Here is a 20,177-nt window from a genome sequence, read left to right on the forward strand (position 1 = left end):
ACCAGGAAGACCAGGCAGTGCAGGAACAGTGTGTAGAAGAAGCCGATGGTGCACGCCATCTTGTTGGAGAGAACCAGACGCCCCTGGGAGCAAGGAGGGGGTGAGTGGGGATGGGGCCGGCCTCACCCACCCCTGCAGGGCTGCCTGGGCTTCACAGAAAGGGCCCTAGGGTGGCAAGGGTAGGGAAGGGACAGGAAGCTGGGGCCCCTATTCCATCATTATGGGCCAGGGACATGGGCTTCTGGAATTCTTTTTTTTTTTTTGAGACGGAGTCTCCCTCTGTCACCCAGGCTGGAGTGCAGTGGTGTGATCTTGGCTCACTGCAACCTCCACCTCCTGGGTTCAAGTGATTCTCCTGCCTCAGCCTCCTGAGTAGCTGGGATTACAGGCGTGCGCCACCACACCCAGCTAATTTTTGTATTTTTACTAGAGATAGGGTTTCACTATGTTGGCCAGGCTGGTCTCGAACTCCAGACCTCAGGTGATCCGCCCAACTTGGCCTCCCAAAGTGCTGAGATTACAGGCGTGAGCTGCTGTGCCCGGCCACTGGAATTCTTTAAAAACGTTTTTTTTGAGACAAGGTTGCCCAGGCTGGAATGTAGTGGTCACAGCTCACTGTAGCATTGACTTCCTAGGCTCAAGTGATCCTCCTCCGTCAGCCTCCTGAGTAGCTGGGACTACAGGTGCACACCACTGCGCCTGGCTAATTTTATTTTTTGTAGAGACAGGATCTTACTGTGTTGCCCAGGCTGGTCTCGAACTCCTGGGCTCAAGCAATCCTCCCACCTCCCAAAGTGCTGGGATGACAGGTGTGAGCCACCATGTCTGACTCTAGGCTGCAGGAATTCTGAGGAATGCCCCCTCTATAGCCCAGTTCAGAACCATGCTGTGAACCATGCTCTCAGAGGATCTGCCCGGGAAGGGGAGAGACCCTGTCCCAGATCACACAGCCACTCTTGGCAGGGCAGGCGGCTCCTCCAGCCTGGGCTGCAGGGCAGGTGAAGAGGTGCCTGGAGACAGAGGCTCAGGCCTGTCCAGGGAGGGGGTGGGTAGGGGCAGGGACTCACCATGCTGAGGGTGGCCTTGTCCCAGGGACTCAAGCTCAGGTACTTCCTCTGCCGCTCCTGCACAGGGAGGGACAATCAGGAAAGGACCCCAAAGGACCTCACAGGCCCTGGCTTGTGGCAGAGAGCCGGGCCTGGCCAGCCACAGGACACCCTGCCCGCTGTTCTTGCAGACCCCCAGGGGGCTGCCAGGGTGCTGCCAGGGGCTTCCCTGGGTGCACAGTCTACTCAGTGTGACATTCTGGACTCCCCTGACATCTGTGAGAGCCCCTCCTCGCCTCTGCAGCTGTCCATTCTGCCCATGGGAAAGTTCTCCACGGGCAGAACTTCTGCAGTCTGGGTTGGGGAGGGGAGTTGTGGGGTGGGGTCCCCACAATGGATCGCCCGACTCTGGGAGCTGTAACTGGTTTTTCCTTGTCTGCCTGTCCCGCAAATGCACTCCAGGTTAACCCGGTCACTGCCACACACCCTCAGGTAGCCATCGGCAGGTGTTCCTGAATGGGCCCTGGGCCTACATTGCACTGAAGCGGTGGGGAGGCTGTCTTGGGGGGGCTTCTGGCCTGAGGGGCCAGGGTGTGCAGGGCTGGCGTGGCAAGGCTGGCCGAGAGCACCCAGACGAGGGCAGGTGGAGGGGAGCCAGGGAAGGCCGAGTGCTCAGGGATGGGGGGCAGGTGATGGGGGGGGACCCCTGGGCTTCCCTGGGCTGATGCCCCTCCCCTCCCCTGCCCAGGCTGGGCTCACAAACCCGCTTGCTGATGGAGGAGAAGGGGTCCAGGCGCTCCTCGTACTGGGACGAGTACCGCAGCTCCGTGTCATCACTGCCGCTGCCCTGCACAGACAGGGAGGGGAAGAGAACCAGTCAGTGCCTTGGGGCCCAGCGGGAAGGGCAGGAGCCCAGGGGAGCCTCAGTTTCCTCATCTGCAAAAAAGGGAAGTGGGGGAGGGAGCCCTAGATCCCAGAGGCGGGAGGAGAGGGTGCTGGGGTGACAACGTGAATATGGCTGGTGCCTCCTGCCACAGGGGCATGGAGTTACCCATGGGGTCAGGGCCACAGTGCCTCCGGGCACAGATGGGGAACTGAGGCCCAGGCAGGGCCGGGCGCAGCTGCAGGAAGGTGGGTTTGCTGGGAGTGTGGGGTGGTCATGCAGGCAGGCAGGCAGCTGGGAGAGGAGATGCCCCCCAGCTGGCCACCCAGAGCCAGGCTGGTTTGCAGAGTCTGAGTGCCCTCTGGTGGCCAAGGAGCGGCTCTGATGGGTGGGGACAGGGCTGGGGGCTGCTGGGCCCCAAAGGAAGAGGGAGAGGTGAATCCCTGCCCCACTATGCCCCACGCTCTTCTCTCACTCATAGAAAGGGTTTCCTGGCACGGGGTGGTCCCTGGGAGGCCTGGGGGCTGAGAGAAGCCACACACAGGCCTCCCTAGCCCAGAAAAACTCGGCAAGTGAGTTTCTGATCCACTCTCTTGGTTGCTTTTTGGAGTGTGGACCAAATTCTGTTTACATTTTTTATTATTGCTTATTTATTTATTTGAGACAGAGTTTCGCTCTGTCGCCCAGGCTGGAGTGCAATGGTGTGACCTCGGCTCACTGCAACCTCCACCTCTCAGGTTCAAGCGATTCTCCTGCCTTAGCCGCCTGAGTAGCTGAGATTACAGGTGCATGACACCACGCCCAGCTAATTTTTATATTTTTAGTAGAGACGGGGTTTCACTATGTTGGCCAGGCTGGTCTGGAACTCCTGACCTCAAATAATCCGCCCGCCTCAGCCTCCCAAATCGCTGGGATTACAGGCCTGAGCCACCATGCCCAGCCTATTTATTTTTATTTTTTGGAGGCAGGGTCTTGCTCTGTCACCTGGGCTGGAGTGTAGTGGCTGGATCTCAGCTCACTGCAGCCTGTACCTCCTGGGCTCAAGTGATCCTCCCACCTCAGCCTCCTGAGTAGCTGGGACTACAGGCATGTGCCACGATGCCTGGCTAATTTTTGTATTTTCAGTAGAGATGGGGTTTCACTATGTCGGCCAGGCTGGTCTCAAACTCCACCCGCCTCGGCCTCTCACGGTGCTGGGATTACAGGCATGAGCCACTGTGCCTGGCCCTTCTGGCTAGTATTTTCTTTTCTATTTTATTTTATTTTATTTATTATTATTTTATTTTACTTTACTATTTTATTTTTTTATTTTATTTATTTTATTTTATATTTTATTTTATTTTATTTATTTTATTTATTTTATTTTTTTAGTTTTTAGTTTAGTAGTGTAGTGTAGTGTAGTGTAGTGCAGTGTAGTGTAGTGTAGTGTAGTGTAGTTTAGTTTAGTTTAGTTTTTGAGACAGAGTTTCGCTCTTGTTGCCCAGGCTGGAGTGCAGTGGTGTGATCTTGGCTCACTGAAACCTCCGCCTCCTGGGGTTCCAGCGATTCTCCTGCCTCAGCCTCCTGAGTAGCTGGGACTACAGGTGTGCACCACCATGCCCGGATACTTTTTTTGTATTTTTAGTAGAGACGGGGTTTCACCATGTTGGCCAGGCTGGTCTCGAACTTCTGAGCTCAGGCAATTCTCCTGCCTCGGCCTCCCACAGTGGTGGGATGACAGGCATGAACCACCGTGCCTGGTCCTTCTGGCCAGTTTTTATGAATGAATCTGGACAGGGGCTGCACTCTGTGAGCTTCTCCCGGCTTAGGGAGGGCAGCTAGCAGGCAGGTGGGTGGGTGGGGAGATGTCGGAAGGCCTCAGGGGGCCTCTGGGGCCCAGTGCTGCCCAGCAGGTCTTGGTCCCCGACCCTCCCATCTCCAGAGCCCCGATCGGCCTCTCTCCCTGCCTGGTCCACCTGGAGCTGAGGCCAGGGGAGGGCCCTCACCCGGCCAGGGTAGCTCTGCAGGAACTTGATCTTCTCAAATAGCTTGATGTTGTCGGCGCGCAGGCTGTCCAGCTCACTCTGCAGGGCCTGGAGGGTGTGCTGGGCCAGGCGGTTCTCCTGTGGGGGGAGGGGCAAGGAAAGGGGTGGGGGAGAGGCCTCCGTGCTGGCACAGGTGCTGCTCCGTCTACCTGGAGCCCCTTCTGTGCCCACAGCCTTCTCCTTGACCTGCCTGACTCTGTAAAGCTGCCCCTTCCCCCACTGTGGCCCCACTACAGGCAGAAGTCAGGGATCTTGGGTCAGGTTTCTTCATATATATTACGTTGCTGCAAATGTAATCGTGGTTTTTGCCCTTAAAAGTAATGGCAAACACGATGATTACATTTGCATCAACCTTAATATATGACAGAGCAAGACCCTGTCTATATATTTTATTTTATTTTTTATTTTTATTTTTATTATTTTTTTGATATGGAGTTTCGTTCTTGTTGCCCAGGCTGGAGTGCAGTGACGCAATCAATCTCAGCTCACTGCAACCTCTGCCTCCCAGGTTCAAGCGGTTCTCCTGCCTCAGCCTCCCAAGTAGCTGGGATTACAGGCATGTGCCACCATGTCTGGCTAGTTTTTTTGTATTTAGTAAAGACAGGGTTTTACCATTTTGTTCAGGCTGGTCTCGAACTCCTGATCTCAGGTGATCCACCCATCTCTGCCTCCTAAAGTGTTGGGATTATAGGCATGAGCTGCTGCGCCTGGCCCCTGTCTCTATATTTTAGAGACAGGGTCTTGCTCTATCACCCAGGCTAGAATAAAGTGGCATGACCAGAGCTCACTGCAGCCTCAGCCTCCCGACTCAAGCGATCCTCCCATCTCAGCCTCCCAGGTAGCTGGGACTATAGGCTCACACCACCATGCCCAGCTACTTTTTTATTTTTGCAGAGTCGGGGTCTCACTGCGTTGCCCAGGCTGGTCTCAAACTCCTGGGCTCAAGCAATCTTCCCACTTTGGCCTCCCAATGTGCTGGGATTACAGGCATGAGCCATGATGCCTGGTCAGATTTCTTCATACTTTTTTTTGTCATTGGTATTAGCCTTTTAAAAACTATTATTGAGATATAATACCCATAACATAAACATCAGCATTTCAAAGTGTACAGTTCGGTCATTTGTATTCACAATGTTATGCAACCATCCCCACTACCTAATTCCAGAACATTTAAAATCACCCCAATAAGAAACCCCAAACCTGCCAGCAGTCACTCCCCATTCCCTCCTCCCCTACTGCCTGGTAACCGGCAGTCTCTTTTTTGTCTCTATGGATTTGCCTATACCGAATGTTCATATTCATGGAATCACACGCTGTGGTTTTAAGATTTGCCAATCTAAAGGCAACGTGAAATGGAATCTCAGTTTTCAATTTATTCAAATGCTTGAATAAGTGTTTCTTTCACACTATTCAAAATTCAAGCAGTGGCCAGCGCGGTGGCTCATGCCTGTAATCCCAGCACTTTAGGAGGCTGAGGTGGGCAGATCACCTGAGGTCAGGAGTTCGAGACCAGCCTGGCCAATATGGAGAAACCCTGTCTCTACTAAAAATACAAAAATTAGCTGGGTGTGATGGCAGACGCCTGTAATCTCAGCTATCCGGGAGGCTGAGGCAGAAGAATCGCTTGAACCCAGGAGGTGGAGGTTGCAGTGAGCCAGGATTGTGCCACTGCACTCCAGCCTGGGCAAGAGAGCGGGACTCCGTCTCAAAAAACAAACACAACCAAAACTTGAGCAGTACAAAAAAGTATATGACGCTTCCTCTAAAAACGTTAAACATAGAATTACCATAGGATCTAGTAATTCCACTTCTGGGTAGGTACCCAAAAGAATTGAAGGCAGAGACTTGGAGAGATATTTATACACCCATGTTCACAGCAGAATTATTCGCCACAGCCAAAAGGTGGAAGCAATGTAAATGAATAGGTGAGTGGATAAACAAAATGTGGTCTATATGCACAATAAAATATTATTCAGCCTTAAAAAGGAAGGATTTTTTTTTTTTTTTTTTTTTTGAGATGGAGTCTTGCTGTCACACAGGCTGGAGTGCAGTGGCACGATCTCATCAGCTTACTGCAACCTCTACCTCCCAGGTTCAAGCGATCCTCCTGCCTCAGCCTCCCAAGTAGCTGGGACTACAGGTACCCGCCACCATGCCCGGCTAATTTTTGTATTTTTAGTAGAGACGGGGTTTCACCATGTTGGCCAGGCTGGTCTCAAACTCCCAACCTCAAGTGATCCACTTGCCTCAGCCTCCCAAAGTGTTGGGATTACAGGTGTGAGCCACCGCACCTGGCTCACCCTGCATTCTTGCAGTGCCACTGCCTGGCTTAAATCCTTCCTTGGTGCCCCTCCCTGCAGATTGAAGGCCACGCCCCCCAGCCTGGCAAGAGGGCACTTGCTTGGCGACTTGTTTCGCCTGGAATGATCTATGCTCCCTTCTGGCTCACTGGCCCCCATGTCTCCTCTACTGTGAGCATCTGAGTCTTCTTTCAAAGCCCAGTGTGGCATGACCTCCTCCAGGAAGCCCTCCCTGACTGCACAGAACAAATCTCTTCCCCCCGAGGTTTACGGTCTGTGCCGCATCTCTCTCCTGAAAGCCTGTGTGTTCCCCAACTGTGTCCTTGGGCCCAAGGAGCATCAGGGAGAGAAGGATGTGACTCACGGCCTCAAGCTCCTGGTTCCGGGCACGGAAGTGCTCCCTCTGGCTGGAGATGATGGAAAGCAGTGAATCCACCTGGCCCTCTGGGAGGGCACCGCTGGCTGGTGCAGCAGGTCCTAGCAGGTAGAGGAGGGTGGCTTGGGGGGTGGCAGGAGGTGGAACCCAGCAGGCGGCCCTTTGGGGTGGGTCCCCCAGCCCTGGGGGATTTCTGCCAAATGCCATGGGGTAGAAGCCACATGGTGTCTGACTCCCTGGTGCTGGGCAGGTCGGGGAAGGGGAGGGGACAGCCAGGGGAACCGGGGAGCGTGAGAATGGATGGCAGGGGCTGACCTGACAATACGCACTCTGGGGAAGGGCCCAGCACCCCCGTCTGCGCTGTCAGAGGGCCAGGCCCAGAACTCCCCTCCCAGTCACTCTGTCCTTGAATCTGAGACCCTTGCAGCTGTCAGACTAGGCCTATATCCCCTGGGGAAGCAAAGGGGCAGGAGGGGAACTGGGGAGGCATGGGCACACCCCCAGTATCCCAGTCCAGCAGCCTCAGGTTCTGTCCTCAATACCCAAGGAGGCTGCCTTCCCCTCACTGCATGGACCTCCGGCTGCACTTTGGCAGTGAGGCCTGGCTGACCACCACTCACCAGCCTTTCACAGGCCACCGGCAGGGCTGAAGGGTCAGGGCCCCAAGGTGGGGGGTGTCAGTCTAAGATCCAGAAAGGCAGGTTGAGGGCTCATCAACCTTTTTGTTTTTTAGAGACAGGGTCTTGGTCTGTCGCCCAGGCTGGAGTGCAGTGGCACCATCATAGCTCACTGCAGCCTCCAATTCCTGGGCTCAGGCGATCCTCCCACCTCGGCCTCCAAAGTAGCTGGGACTATAGGTGTGCACCACCACACCTAGCCTTACCCGACCCTTTGAAGGTTGCTGCTGCATTGCAGGCGTGGGGACCTGACCTTTTTAGAGGAAGGGACTACTCTTTGGGGATCTGTGTTCTCAGGCGGTATCACTTGTCTCCTCTTCCCTCCTCCTCCCTCCTCCCCCCTCCTCCCATGGGTCAGGCCTCTCCTTACCGTAGAATAGGGCAGTGGCCTCTTTGATGGGCTCTGGGATCTTCTCCAGGCGGTGCTCAGCGGCACCCTGCAGGTGACAGGAAGCGATGAGGAGGTGCCTCCGCACAATGGGCACGGAATATTCCCTTTCAGCATGGCCAAGGCAAATGGCAGGGTGGGTGTGGCAAGGAGTGGGTGGGGCCATCCGGGGTGCAGGCTGGCTGCAGGAGGGCCCGGACCTGGACACGTGGCATGAGCTACCAAAGAAGAGACAGCTGGGCCCTGAGTCACTCCTGAGGCCAGAGTTCAGCAGCAGTGCAGCTCTCCTCGCAGCCACTCAGCTTTGACATGCATCAGACACCTGGGCCTCCCTGGCCCTGCAACCAGCCTGCCACGTGACCTGGGACAGCCCAGACTTCTCTCCTGGAGTCCCACTGTGGACTCTATAGAATGGGAGGTGGGCGAGGAGATGCCCTCCCTGGGCTGTTTATGTCCCAGCCTGCTGTGATCTCTGGGCTCCAGGTCCTTTAGCTGGGAGATGGGTGCATGGTCCTGGCCTTGCCTCTGCCTCTGCTCTCAGGGCAGTGCCTGGAAAGACGGGCCTCTGTGCTACCGCTAGGAAGCCCTGTGGCCTCTGCCCCATGGCCTGTCACCCCAAATCGGAGGCAGGGTGGTATTCATGGAGTAAGCAGGGAGAACCCAGTGGTTTTAGGTGACAGCCCTTCTGGGTTGTCACCAGCTGCCTGATACACAGGCTAATCTGGGAAGTCAGTGTTTGCAGAGGCTAAGTCAGTTGGGCAGGTAGCGAGATGGGCATGGGGCAGGGGGGTGGGCTCACCTCAGCATCGGGCCGCTGGATGGACTGAATGATGCTCAGGTGCTGCTCCAGGCGGGTGATCATCTCTCTCTGCTCAGTGGCTGTGGCCACAGCCTCAGTGATACGGACTTGCAGCTCCGCACAGCGTCCTGTGGCCAAAGGAAGACATGGCTGTCAGAGGGAGCCTGGTGGGACCCTTGGTGCCCTCCCCTGGTTCTGCCTCTCCAACCCACGGTCTGGAAGCAGGGCTGCCTGGATGCTGTGAGAGTGCTGGCTATTCCCTCCCAACTCACCACTGCCTAGAAGACCCCATTAGACCTAGGGCCTCCTCCAGGAAGCCCTCCCTGACTGTCAGAGGCACTCCTGGCCCCAAGCACTCTCTGGATTGATGAAATCCCCTGGGTAGGAGAAGGAGCTCAGGTCAGGGATTAGGAGAAACCGGTGCAACGTGGCTCTGCCCACGGCTGTTTGGGGGGCCCTGGCCAGCCCCTTTCCCTCTCTGGGCCTCACTTTGCTTGTCAGGCAGGGGCAAGGAGGCTCAAGTTGCTTCCTAGCTGATGTTCTGGGATAATGTCCAGTGGGAAGCCTGGGGGTAGGAGAGGCAGAGAAAGCTGCGGGGCTGCAGTGGGGCGCGTAGGGGTCCCACCTCTGGGCTGACAACAGAGGTGCTTGGTCCCGCCCCCAACAGAGGCTCCAGCTGCAGTGGTGGGGGCAGCGTGGTCCCCAAGGAGTCCCCCGACCCACAGCCCTGTCTGTCTCTCCCTCCTCCAGGTGCCAGGGTCATCTTTATAACAAAGCATCCAAACTGTGACTTTCCTGCCCTGCAGGAGGGTGAGAGACATTGGGGAAGGGACCCAGACCCAAGCACGCATTGCCAGGCAGGACTTCAGTGACCCAGGAGCCAGGCAGCCCTGAGGGTGAGGTTTGGCCCTGTTTCTGGTTGACTGTGCGGCTCAGGGCCACTGGATCCCCCTTTCTGGTCCCAAATGGTGACATGTAACATGGTGACAATAAACCTTGTTTAGGGTGAGCTGTTGGGGCCGCAGAGAGGGAGACTGAGGCCTGAGATCCAGGACGCTGTCCTTTGGGGTAGGCTGCACAGCCGCCAGGGGGCACTGTGGCCTCAGAAAGGCCCAAAGGCCGCAGGCTGTGGGCAGTGCCAGGGAAATGGTATGTGCGGCCTCCTCCGTGGACTCATCCCTGACTGCGCGGCCTGCTGACCGGCTGTCATATCTGCCCTGGCTGGGCTCAGTGTCCTGGGCCAGGATGGGGCAGCCCAGCCTCACCCCCACATGCTCCTGGGTTCCCACTGCACACCAAGTCCTTAAAGATGAGTCAGAAAAGACGATTCACATTTTACAGTCAAAGAACGGAGGCTTCCCGACCTGGGACCGAACCCAAGGCATCCACCCCCAGCTCTGTCTAAGCCCTTGCCCACACCAGAGTCTTGCCTCGTTCAGGCCCCGAATGGATTTATTTTATTTTATTTTATTGAGACAGAGTCTCACTCAGTCACCCAGGCTGGAGTGCAGTGGCTCCATCTTGGCTCACTGCAACCTCCGCCTCCAAGGTTCAAGCAATTTTCCTGCCTCAACCTCCTGAGTAGCTGGGATTACAGGCGCCTGCCACCATGCCCAGTTAATTTTTGTATTTTTAGCAGAGACGGGGTTTAGCAATGTTGTCCAGGTTGGTCTCAACCTCAAGTGATCTGTCTGCCTCAACCTCCCAATGTGCTGGGATTAGAGGCGTGAGCCACCGCACTGGGCCCCTAAATGGATTTCTTCCTTCAGACATTCACTGAGCCCCTGGGTCCCTGGCAGGAAGGTGGTATCTGTGGAAGTGAGGAGGGGATGAGGGAAGAGGCAGGACCTGAAGGCAGGACCCGGCCTTGGAGGGAGGACTGTTGGAGGCAGGGTTGGGGCTGGCCCTGGGCCACCTGCAGGGACTTTAAGGAGACCCCAAAGGGGAGAGGTCCAGAGAGACGATAAATACCATGCCCTCCTGGCCTGAGTACAGAGTCCTTGGGTCCTGGCCTGTGGGATGGGATGGCAGAGCCGGCCACTCATGCTTAGGATGGGAGATGGACAGCGGTTGTGAGATGTAGGGAGAGGAAGCCACCAGAAAGCTAATGGGGCCTTGGGTCACATTAATAGAGGTGAAGGTCCTGGACCAAGGGAGGGGATGCTTCAGTTTGGCCACAAACAGGAGCACATCCAAGAACCGTGCTGGGACCATGGGGACAGACTCCTGGGATAAAAAGAGGGTGTTAAGCTCCAACAGGGCTCAGGGAAGCCACATTCCACCTCAGGGATGAGGGCCCGGGGGACAGAGAGACAGGGCTGAGATGGAGAACCTTTGCAGAGGTGACTTTTGCCCGGCCAGAGTGAGCCCTTTTCCCTGGAGGTGTGCGCCTGGCAAGAGGGGTGGATAAAAAGCTGCTGAGATGATTCCTTGCACTGCCTGTTTTATCTGCCCCCAGTCTGTGACCACCCCAGTGTGGTCTTGGTCAGGTCCCTGAGGTGGCAGCAACTTGCAGCTCCCAGCACCATCCGTGGGCACCAGGGAGATGATGGGGTGCGTGGGCCTGGTCCCCGTGCACTTGTTCCTGTGTCTGCTACTGCAGGGGTGGGCACACAGTCCTGCCGTGTATATAGGTGACATTCTGTGCAGGTGTGAGCACCCTGGCTGCAAACCCTCTATCCTAGGCTGCCCCAGTTCCCAGCTGGTGGCCTGCTATCCTGGAAAAGGCCCATGTGTTAAGCTGGCCTGGAGGCCTGGCCATTGGCACTGCTGCAGATGCTCTGGGCACTGGGTTAGCTCCTGAGGGGATCTGAGGGTGCAGGGCTGAGTGGTTGGGGGAGGCCATCCCTGAAGAGGTGGCTTGGGGTGATAGGAGCACAGGCCAGTTGCACGGGCAGCAGAATTGGGGGATGGCTGCTCGTGAGGCAGAGAGAACAGGCTGGGTAAGACAGGGCAGCAGAGGCTGGCAGACGGTGAGACTGGAGGGAAGGCTGTGGGTAGAGGGGGGTGGACAGAGAACTGGAGGCTGCAGGGGACAGGATCTGGACACTGTCCCAGAGCCCAGCTGGATCCCAGCAGCAACCAGAGCTGTGCTTTGAAACTGTCACTCCATGCTGGGAGGAAGCGAAGGCCAGGAGACTGGCTGTGCGGGCTTCCCCCAGAGAGGGGCCTCAGTTAGATGTACTTAGAGAAGGACAGGGCCTCACCGGCCATGGGAGGGTCCCCTATCCCCCACCGGCTGCCTCACCCTGCCTTCTGTGCTGGAGGCTGGAACACGCAGGTGGGGAAGCTGGGGTGACATCTCTGGTGGCCACTTGATGTCAAGTCCAGAACCGGGCTTGCATTCTGGCCCTGCCTTTTATGAATTTCACGACCTTCGGCAAGTTCTTCAACCTCAGGAGTACAGGGCTCTGGGGTGAGGCCACAGAAGGAGCTGGAGAGAGAGCTGTGGACCCCATTGCTGTACAGAACCCAGGTGGGGAGGCCCGGGCCTGGCCCCCTGTGGGGGAAGGGGTGGGCAGCTGGCTGGCTCGGTTCTGGTAAGCACGAAGGTGCTTGTGAACAGCTAAGGGCATGTGTGTGGTGGGGTTTGGACCTGTGGACCTGAGGCTGGATATGCCGGTTGAGGAGATCTAGGGCCCCAACGGTCAGAGCTTGGAAGCATTTGGGGGGCTTGGAAGAAGACAGTAAGATGAGGGAAAGTTTGGAACTTCTTAGAGACTTGTTCGATGGTTGTGACCAAAATGCTGTAATGAGTTAAGACTTTGGGAGTGGGCGTGGTGGCTCATGCCTGTAATCCCAGCACTTTGGGAGGCCGAGGCGGGCAGATCACCTGAGGTCAGGAGTTTGAGACCAGCCTGGCCAACATGGCGAAAACTCGTCTCTACTAAAAATACAAAAAAAAAAAAAAAAAAAAAATTAGCCGGGCATGGTGGCGGGCGCCTGTAATCCCAGCTATTTGGGAGGCTGAAGCAGGAGAATGGCTTGAACCTGGGAGGCGGAGGTTACAGTGAGCTGAGATGGCACCATTGTACTCCAGCCTGAGCAACAAGAGTGAAACTCCATCTAAAAAAAAAAAAAAAGACTTTGGGGTACTGTTGGAAAGGCATGATTGTATTTTGCAATGTGAGAAGGACATGAGATTTGCGTGAGGGGGCAGGGGTGGAATTATATAATTTGGATATTCATCCCTGTCCACATCTCATGTTGAAATGTAATCAAGCCAGGTGCAGTGGCTCTTGCCTATAATTCCAGCACTTTGGGAGGCTGAGGAGGGAGGATCACTGGAGCCCAGGAATTCGAGACCAGCCTGGGTAACATGGAAAAACCCTGTCTCTACACAAACAACCAACCAACCAAACAAAAAAACCCACACAAAAAATTAGCTGGGTGTGGTGGTGTAGCTGTAGTCCCAGCTACTAGGGAGGCTGAGATGGGAGGATCACCTGAGCCCAGGAGGCAGAGGTTGCAGTGAGCTGTGATCACACCACTGCACTCTTGCTTGGGTGACAGAGTGAGACCCTGTCTCAAAAAAAAAAAAAAAAAAGTAATTAATCCCCAGTGTTGGAAGTGGGGCCTGGTGGGAGGTGTTTGGGGGACAGGACGGGTCCCTTGTGGCGCGGTGCTGTCTCTGAGATAGGGATCTGGTTGTTTAAGGAGCGTGGCACCTCCCCCACCCCCATTCTCTCTCTTCCTCCTGGCCTCGCCATGTCTCACACCTGCTCCCACTTCGCCTTCCACCATGAGTAAAGCCTCCAACGCCTCCCCAGAAGCCAAACCGACACCAGCGCCACGCTTCTGGTACAGCCTGCAGAACCATGAGCCAAAGAAACCCCTTTTCTTGATAAATTACACAGCCTCAGGTATTTCTCTATAGCAATGCAAGAACAGCTCATACAGAAAATCAGGGGTGGTGGACAGGTCCTGAGACAGTGCTGCTGTGAGGTGGCCAGAGCTTCAGGGGGTGATCCACAAAGGGGGTCCCGCAAAGACCCTGAGAAGAGGCGGCAGGAGGCAGGGAAGACACCAGGAGGATGCATGTGAAGGCACCAAGATGAGGCAGAAGGGTCAATGAATACGGAGGGTCAGGGGGTCAGAAGCTACAGAGAGGCTGAGCGAGGCGAAGGTGTTGTCGTCGAGGTGGTGGGGGCATGCAGGGCTGCAAGGCACAGCCCGATGGGCAGAAGTGGTGGAAGAGCAGAAACGTGTGCCCGAGAGGGGAGCTTGAGAAGCATAGAGTGTGTGGAATGGACCATCTGCAACCCAGAAACCCAGGAGAGAGGGATAGATTTTGTTTAGGGGAGAGAGGGATGACAGGCGACGGGTGGATAAGTGAGCATAAGACAGGGAAAGGGGCTCAGAAAAGGAGTCTGTGGGGTAAGGGCCCAAGACGGTCCCCTTCCCCTCAGGAAAGACTGGGACCTCATCCTCTGGGAGAACCCACAAAGACATCCTAGAGGGGGCACCTCACAGAGGGGAGGAGGGAATCAAAGCATCTTTAAGGTCAAGACTTCAGGAGGGCCCGGTGCGGTGGCTCACGGCTGGAATCCAGCACTTTGGGAGGCAGAGGTGGTAGCATCGCTGGAGCTCAGGTGTTTGAGACCAGCACGGGCAACATGGCAAAACGTCATCTCTACAGAAAAATACAAAACTTAGCCGGGCATCGTGGTGTGCACCTGTGGTCCCAGCTACTCAGGAGGCTAAGGCGGGAGGATCGCTTGAGTCCAGGAGTTCCAGGCTGCAGAGAGCTACGATTGCACCACTGCACTCCAGGCTGGGTGACAGAGCAAGACCCTGTCCCTCTCTGCACCACGCCCAAAAAAAGTCTAGGCATGATTTCTGACTGCAGAAGGATTAAATGCAGAGACTTATCATAGCGAGGCCAGCGGTGTTATACCTATGGTTTTCCTGAAGGCGCGAGGGGCCCCTGTCTTTTTATTTTTTATTTCTTTTGAGACGGAGTTTCACTCGTCACCCAGGCTAGAGTGCAATGGTATGATCTCGGCTCTCTGCAACCTCTGTCTCCCAGGTTCAAGTGATTCTCCTGCCTCAGTCTCTCAAGCAGCTGGGATTACAGGCATGCACCACCATGCCTGGCTTTTTTGTATTTTTAGTAGAGACAGAGTTTCATCACGTTGGCCAGGCTGGTCTCGAACTCCTGACCTGAGGTGATCCACCCGCCTCAGCCTCCCAAAGTGCTGGGATTACAGGCATGAGCCACACGCCCGGCTGCCCCTGTCTTATTAAATCACTTGCAGGCCAGGTAGGAATGGTGGAGACGCTCGGTGCACATGGTATCTCTGCTAGGAGGACACTGAGGGGGCCAAGCTGCTGCCTCATCCACCCCCCCTGCCTCTGCACCTGTAGATCCTGCAGGTAGCCTCAGGTGACCACTGAGCACCCCCCGGCCGGCTCCCCATGCCTGCAGGTGCTGGCCCCCACCCCTACGCAATGGGGTCTCCAGCAATGCCACCCTCTCCTGCAGCACCGGCTCTTGCCTTCTACATGCATGCAAGCATGTTCTCCTAGCAGGCATGTACACATGCACACACGCCCCTTCCCTTGACCCCACTCCGGCAAAACTCCTTGAAGAAGCTGTCTCTTCTCAAGCGTCTAATTCCGCTCCTCCAATTCCTCAAGCCCTTCCCATCAGACTCTGCCACCCCTCACGCTGACTGTCCTTGCCAAGGTCCCTAATGACCTCCGCACATTGCCACGTCCTTGTTTTTTGGCTCTCATCTGAGCTGCTGTGTTAGCAGCTAGTTTCCAGGTCACTGACCCTCCTGGGCCTCCTTCCCCGGCTGGCTGCTCTGCCCTGTTTCCTTGACTGGTCCTTGCCCTCCCTGCTAAGCTTCTTGCCGCTGCTGCACAGGGACCGTCCGCAGATGCCTCACTCTGCCCCCTCATCCGCTCTGGCCATGCGGGATGCCATTGACAAGCCGATGCCTCCCCAGTGTGGGACTCCAGTCCACGCCTCTCCTTGGATTTATCTTCTACTTGATCTTCTACTGGCATTTCAACCTTCACAGGTCTGAATTTCAGCCTGATCCCTTCCTCCCCAAGTCTGTACTCCCCAAGCCCAAGTGTGGACCCCTGTAGTCCAGCCTCGGGAGGTGACATCTGCAGGGATAGGCAGAGACCCCCTTCCCGGCCTGACCCAGCTCTCTGCGACCCTTCGGTGGCTCAGACCAAACCCCGGGAGGTAGCCTCACTCCTCTCCATCACTTCTGATGCTGAATCTGTCTTAAGTCTCTCTTTTTTTTTTTTTTTGAAACGGAGTCTCACTCTGTCACCCAGGCTAGAGTGCAGTGGCGTGATCTCAACTCACTGCAACCTCCACCTCTTGGGTTCAAGAGATTCTCCTGCCTCAGCCTCCTGAGCAGCTGGGACTACAAGCATGAACCACCACGCCTGGCTAATTTTTGTATTTTTAGTAGAGACAGGGTTTCACCATGTTGGTCAGGCTGGTCTTAAACTCCTGGCTTGAAGTGACCCACCCACCTCGGCCTCCCAAAGTGCTGGGATTACAGGCGTGAGCCACTGCCCCTGCCCCTGCCTTAAGTCTCATTTTTGGCTCTACTTTCAAAATATCTCCGGAATCCAGTCCCTTTTTACCACTGCTGCCACCTAGTCCGAGTCATGACCACCTCTCATTGCGATGATGGCATCAGCCTCCTCATTGGCCTCCCTCTGCAACCTATGATCTGGGCACCAAGCAGCAGCCAGAGAGAGCATTTTAAAAAGTTGGTCGGGTGCAACTGTCTCATGCCTGTAATCCCAGGACTTTGGGAGGCTGGGGCAGGAAGATTGCTTGAGTCCAGGAGTTTGAGACCAGCCTGGGCAACATAGCCAGACTGTCGCTACAAAAAATTAAAATATTAGCCGTGTGTGGTGGTGCACGCCTGTCCCTGCTACTTGGGAGGCTGAGGCAGGAGGACTGCTTGAGCCCAGGAGGTCAAGGCTGCAGTGAGCGATGATTATGCCACTGCCGTCTAGCCTGGGCAACAGAGTGAGACCCTGTCTCTTAAAAAAAATAGTGACCTTGTAGGGTGCAGTGGTTGTAAACAGCAGCCTCCTCAGTAAAGTACACAGTCTGTTTCTTTCTTTCTCTTTTTTTTTTTTTTTTGAGACAGATTTTTGCGCTTGTTGCCCAGGCTGGAGTATAGTGGTGTAATCTCGGCTCACTGCAACCTCTGCCTCCAGGGTTCAAGCAATTCTCCTGCCTCAGCCTCCCAAGTAGCTGGGATTACAGGCGCCCGCTACCATGCCCGGCTAATTTTTGTATTTCTAGTAGAGACAGGGTTTCTTCATGTTGGCCAGGCTGGTCTTGAACTCCTGACCTCAGGTGATCCACCCACCTTGGCCTCCCAAAGTGCTGGGATTATAGGCGTGAGACACCACGGCCGGCCACACAGTCTGTTTCTTACGTGGGTTGCCCTAAGGAACGTTGGAGACAATTCTTTCCACTGGACATTTGTGTCTCTGACCTCGTGCTGTCTGTGGTCTAGGCACCAGGCAAGTATTCGGGGTGCCCTTGGAAAGCCCCAGGGTGTGACAGCCAGGGTTTATGTTGGCCAGGTCATTGTGTCTATCCGTACTAAGAGCAGAACCATGAGCGTGTGATTGAGGCCATATGCAGGGCCAAGTCTAAGTTCCCTGGCTGCCAGAAGATCCACAGCACAAAGCAGCGGGCCTTGACCAAGTTCAGTGTGGAAGAAATTGATCCCACATGGTGGCTGAGAAGCAGCTCATCTGGCATGGCTGGGGGGGTTAAACGCAGCCCCAGTTGTGGCCTCCTGGGTGAGCTTCTGAGGGCTTCCCCTGTACTGACCCCTCCTTACTCACTCCTACCAATAAATCCTACTTCCTGTTTCCCCACCAGAGCCAGGACCCTCTGTTCAAACCCTCCAATGCCTCCCAGTTGACTCAGAGTAAAAACCAAAGCCTCAGCAATGGCCGACAAGGCCCCCATGCTCCGCCTCTCCTTGGTCTCTCTGACCTCATCACCTCCCACTCTTCCTCCTGGTCACGGTGCTGCGGCCATGCTGGTTTCCAGAGACATTTGCACCACGAGACCTTTGAACAGGCAGTTCCCACTGCCTAGAACGTCCTTCCTTCTCACATCTGCAGGGCTCGTTCCCTCAGCTCTGCCAGTACTGTTTAGAAGTTAACTTCTGGGCTGGGCGCGATGGCTCACGCCTGTTATCCCAGCACTTTGGGAGGCCGAGGCGGGTGGATCACCTGAGGTCAGGAGTTCGAGACCAGCCTGGCCAAGACGGTGAAACCCCGTCTCTACTAAAAATACAAAAATTAGCCAGGCGCGGTGGTGGGCGCCTGTAATCCCAGCTACTTGGGAGGCTGAGGCAGGAGAATCACTTGAACCTGGGAGGCGGAGGTTGCAGTGAGTTGACATCATGCCACTGCACTCTAGCCTGGGTGACAGAGCAAGACTCTGTCTCAAAAAAGAAAAAAAAGAAGAAGTTAACTTCTGTCTGGGAATGGTGGCTCATGCCTGTAATCCCAGCACTTTGGGAGGCCAAGGCAGGCAGATCGCTTGAGGCCAGGAGTTCGAGACCAGCCCGGCCAATATGGTGAACCCCGTCTCTACTAAAAATACAAAAATTAGCCGGGCATGGTGATGCACGCCTGTAATTCCAGCTACTCGGAAGGCTGAGGCAGGAGAATCGCTTGAACCCCGGAGGTGGAGGTTGCAGTGAGCTGAGATCGCACCACTGCACTCCAGCCTGGGTGACAGAGTGAGACCCTGTCTCAAAAAAAAAAGAGAAAAAGATAATAAATTAAACAGAGAAGTGAACTTCTTAGGGAGGCCTACCCTGACCACCCGATTTAAAACTTTAACCCCTTTCGGCTGGGCCCAGTGGCTCACATCTGTAATCCCAGCACTATGGGAAGCTGAAGCGGGCAGATCACCTGAGGTCAGGAGTTCGAGACCAGAATGGACAACATGATGAAACTCCTGTCTCTACTAAAAATAACAAAAATTAGCTGGGCATGGCAGTGTGCACCTGTAGTCCCAGCTACTTGGGAGGCTGAGGCAGGAGAATTGCTTGAACCTGGGAGGAGGAGGTTGCAGTGAGCTGAAATTGTGTCACTGCACTCTAGCCTGGGCAACAGTGAGACTCCATCTCAAAAAAAAAAAAAAAAAAAAAAAAAGCTAGGTGTGGTGGCTCGTACCTGTAATCCCAGTACTTTGGGATGCCAAGGCGGGTGGATCACTTGAGATCAGGAGTTTGAGACCAGCCTGGCCAATGTGGTGAAACCCCTGTCTCTACTAAAAATACAAAAATTAGCTGGACGTGGTGGCATGCACCTGTAATCCCAGCTACTTGGGAGGCTGAGGCAGGAGAATCACCTGAACCTGGGAGGTGGAGGTTGCAGTGAGCCGAGATCATGCCACTGCACTCCAGCCTGAGCAACAGAGTAAGACTTCATCTCCAAAAAAAAAAAAAAAAAAAAAGTTTAACCCTTTTCACTTGCTCTTCCCATCCTCCTTATAACATTGATCACCTTCGAAGCAACTATCTCATTCACTTATTTATTACGTCTACTGTCTGTCCCTCCCACAAGAAGGTGAGCTCCTGGTTTGCCCTGTAATAACCCCAGCGTGTAAGGCAGCGGCCCACGGTCAGCCTTCGGTATGTATTAGCTCACGGGCGAGTGGATACTACCCCGCGGCAAGCATCTGTTTCCTCAGTTGGAAAGTTGCACCGGGATTCCCACAGCTGCAGGGTCTCCCAGGCTGGGGCACAGCTGGCCCTCTTTGCAATCCGTCTGATGTAAGCATCTACCACGGCTCAGTCCCACCCCATCACAGCCAAACCCAGAGGCCATGTGTGTTAGAGGAGACTAAAGACCCCAGGAGATGGGGCCTGGCCACGGGCAGCAAGACCCTGGCAGGGCCAGCCAGTCCTCTGCTGCTTCCACTGCCAGTAACTGCATAGGCCTCACTTGGATCCTTCCAGGCTCTGCCCTGCCACTGGGTGCTGGGTGAGTGGTTTCCAGGTCTTCTCCCTGGGTCCTCTCAGTAACCCTGTGAGTTATCCGTCCATCCATCCATCCATGATGGAGTCTTGCCTTGTCGCCCAGGCTGGAGTGCAGTGGAGGTATCACGGCTCACTACAACCTCTGCCTCCTGGGTTCAAGCGATTCTCCTGCCTCAGCCTCCTGAGTGGCTACAGGTGCCTGCCACCATGCCTGGCTAATTTTTTTGTCTTTTTAGTAGAGACAGGGTTTCACCATGTTAGCCAGGATGGTCTCAATCTCTTGAACTCGTGATCCACCCGCCTCGGCTCCCAAAGTGCTGGGATTACAGGCATGAGCCACCTACCTCTTATTTTTTCAATTGGAGACAGGGTCTCACTCTGTCACCCAGGCCGGAGTGCAGTGGTGCAATTATAGCTCACTGCAGCCTTGAGCTCCTGGGCTCAAGCGATCCTTCAGCCTCCCAAGTAGCTGGGACTACAGGCATGTGCCAGCACATCCGGCGAATTTTAAACATTTTCGTAGAGATGGGGTCTTGCTATGTGTCCCAGGGTGGGTCTTGAACTCCCGGCCTCAAGTGATCCTCCTGCCTTGGCTTCCCAAAGCCTTGGGATTACAGGTGTGAGCCATCGTGCCCGACCGAGTTTGGCTTTTTATATCCCCTTTACAGAGACAGAAACAGA

The 20,177-nt window shown here is 55.2% G+C and overlaps 1 protein-coding gene across 8 annotated transcripts in view; it reads right to left on the minus strand.

The window, feature by feature from the left end:
• LOC112207942 (protein CASP-like) overlaps nucleotides 1–20,177 on the minus strand; it is a 69,419-nt gene that overhangs the window by 4,009 nt on the left and 45,233 nt on the right. For all 8 annotated transcript variants that reach the window (XM_063814544.1, XM_063814547.1, XM_054655827.2 and 5 more), the window contains 7 exons: nucleotides 8,494–8,621; nucleotides 7,677–7,743; nucleotides 6,618–6,730; nucleotides 3,915–4,031; nucleotides 1,810–1,893; nucleotides 1,068–1,124; nucleotides 3–83 (listed from right to left, as the gene is read on the minus strand). In XM_063814544.1, coding sequence (XP_063670614.1) covers nucleotides 3–83; nucleotides 1,068–1,124; nucleotides 1,810–1,893; nucleotides 3,915–4,031; nucleotides 6,618–6,730; nucleotides 7,677–7,743; nucleotides 8,494–8,621 — 647 coding nt within the window. The remainder of the gene's footprint in view (nucleotides 1–2; nucleotides 84–1,067; nucleotides 1,125–1,809; nucleotides 1,894–3,914; nucleotides 4,032–6,617; nucleotides 6,731–7,676; nucleotides 7,744–8,493; nucleotides 8,622–20,177) is intronic.

Source organism: Pan troglodytes, chromosome 6 (genome assembly GCF_028858775.2).
Source record: "Pan troglodytes isolate AG18354 chromosome 6, NHGRI_mPanTro3-v2.0_pri, whole genome shotgun sequence".
NCBI lineage: Eukaryota > Metazoa > Chordata > Mammalia > Primates > Hominidae > Pan > Pan troglodytes.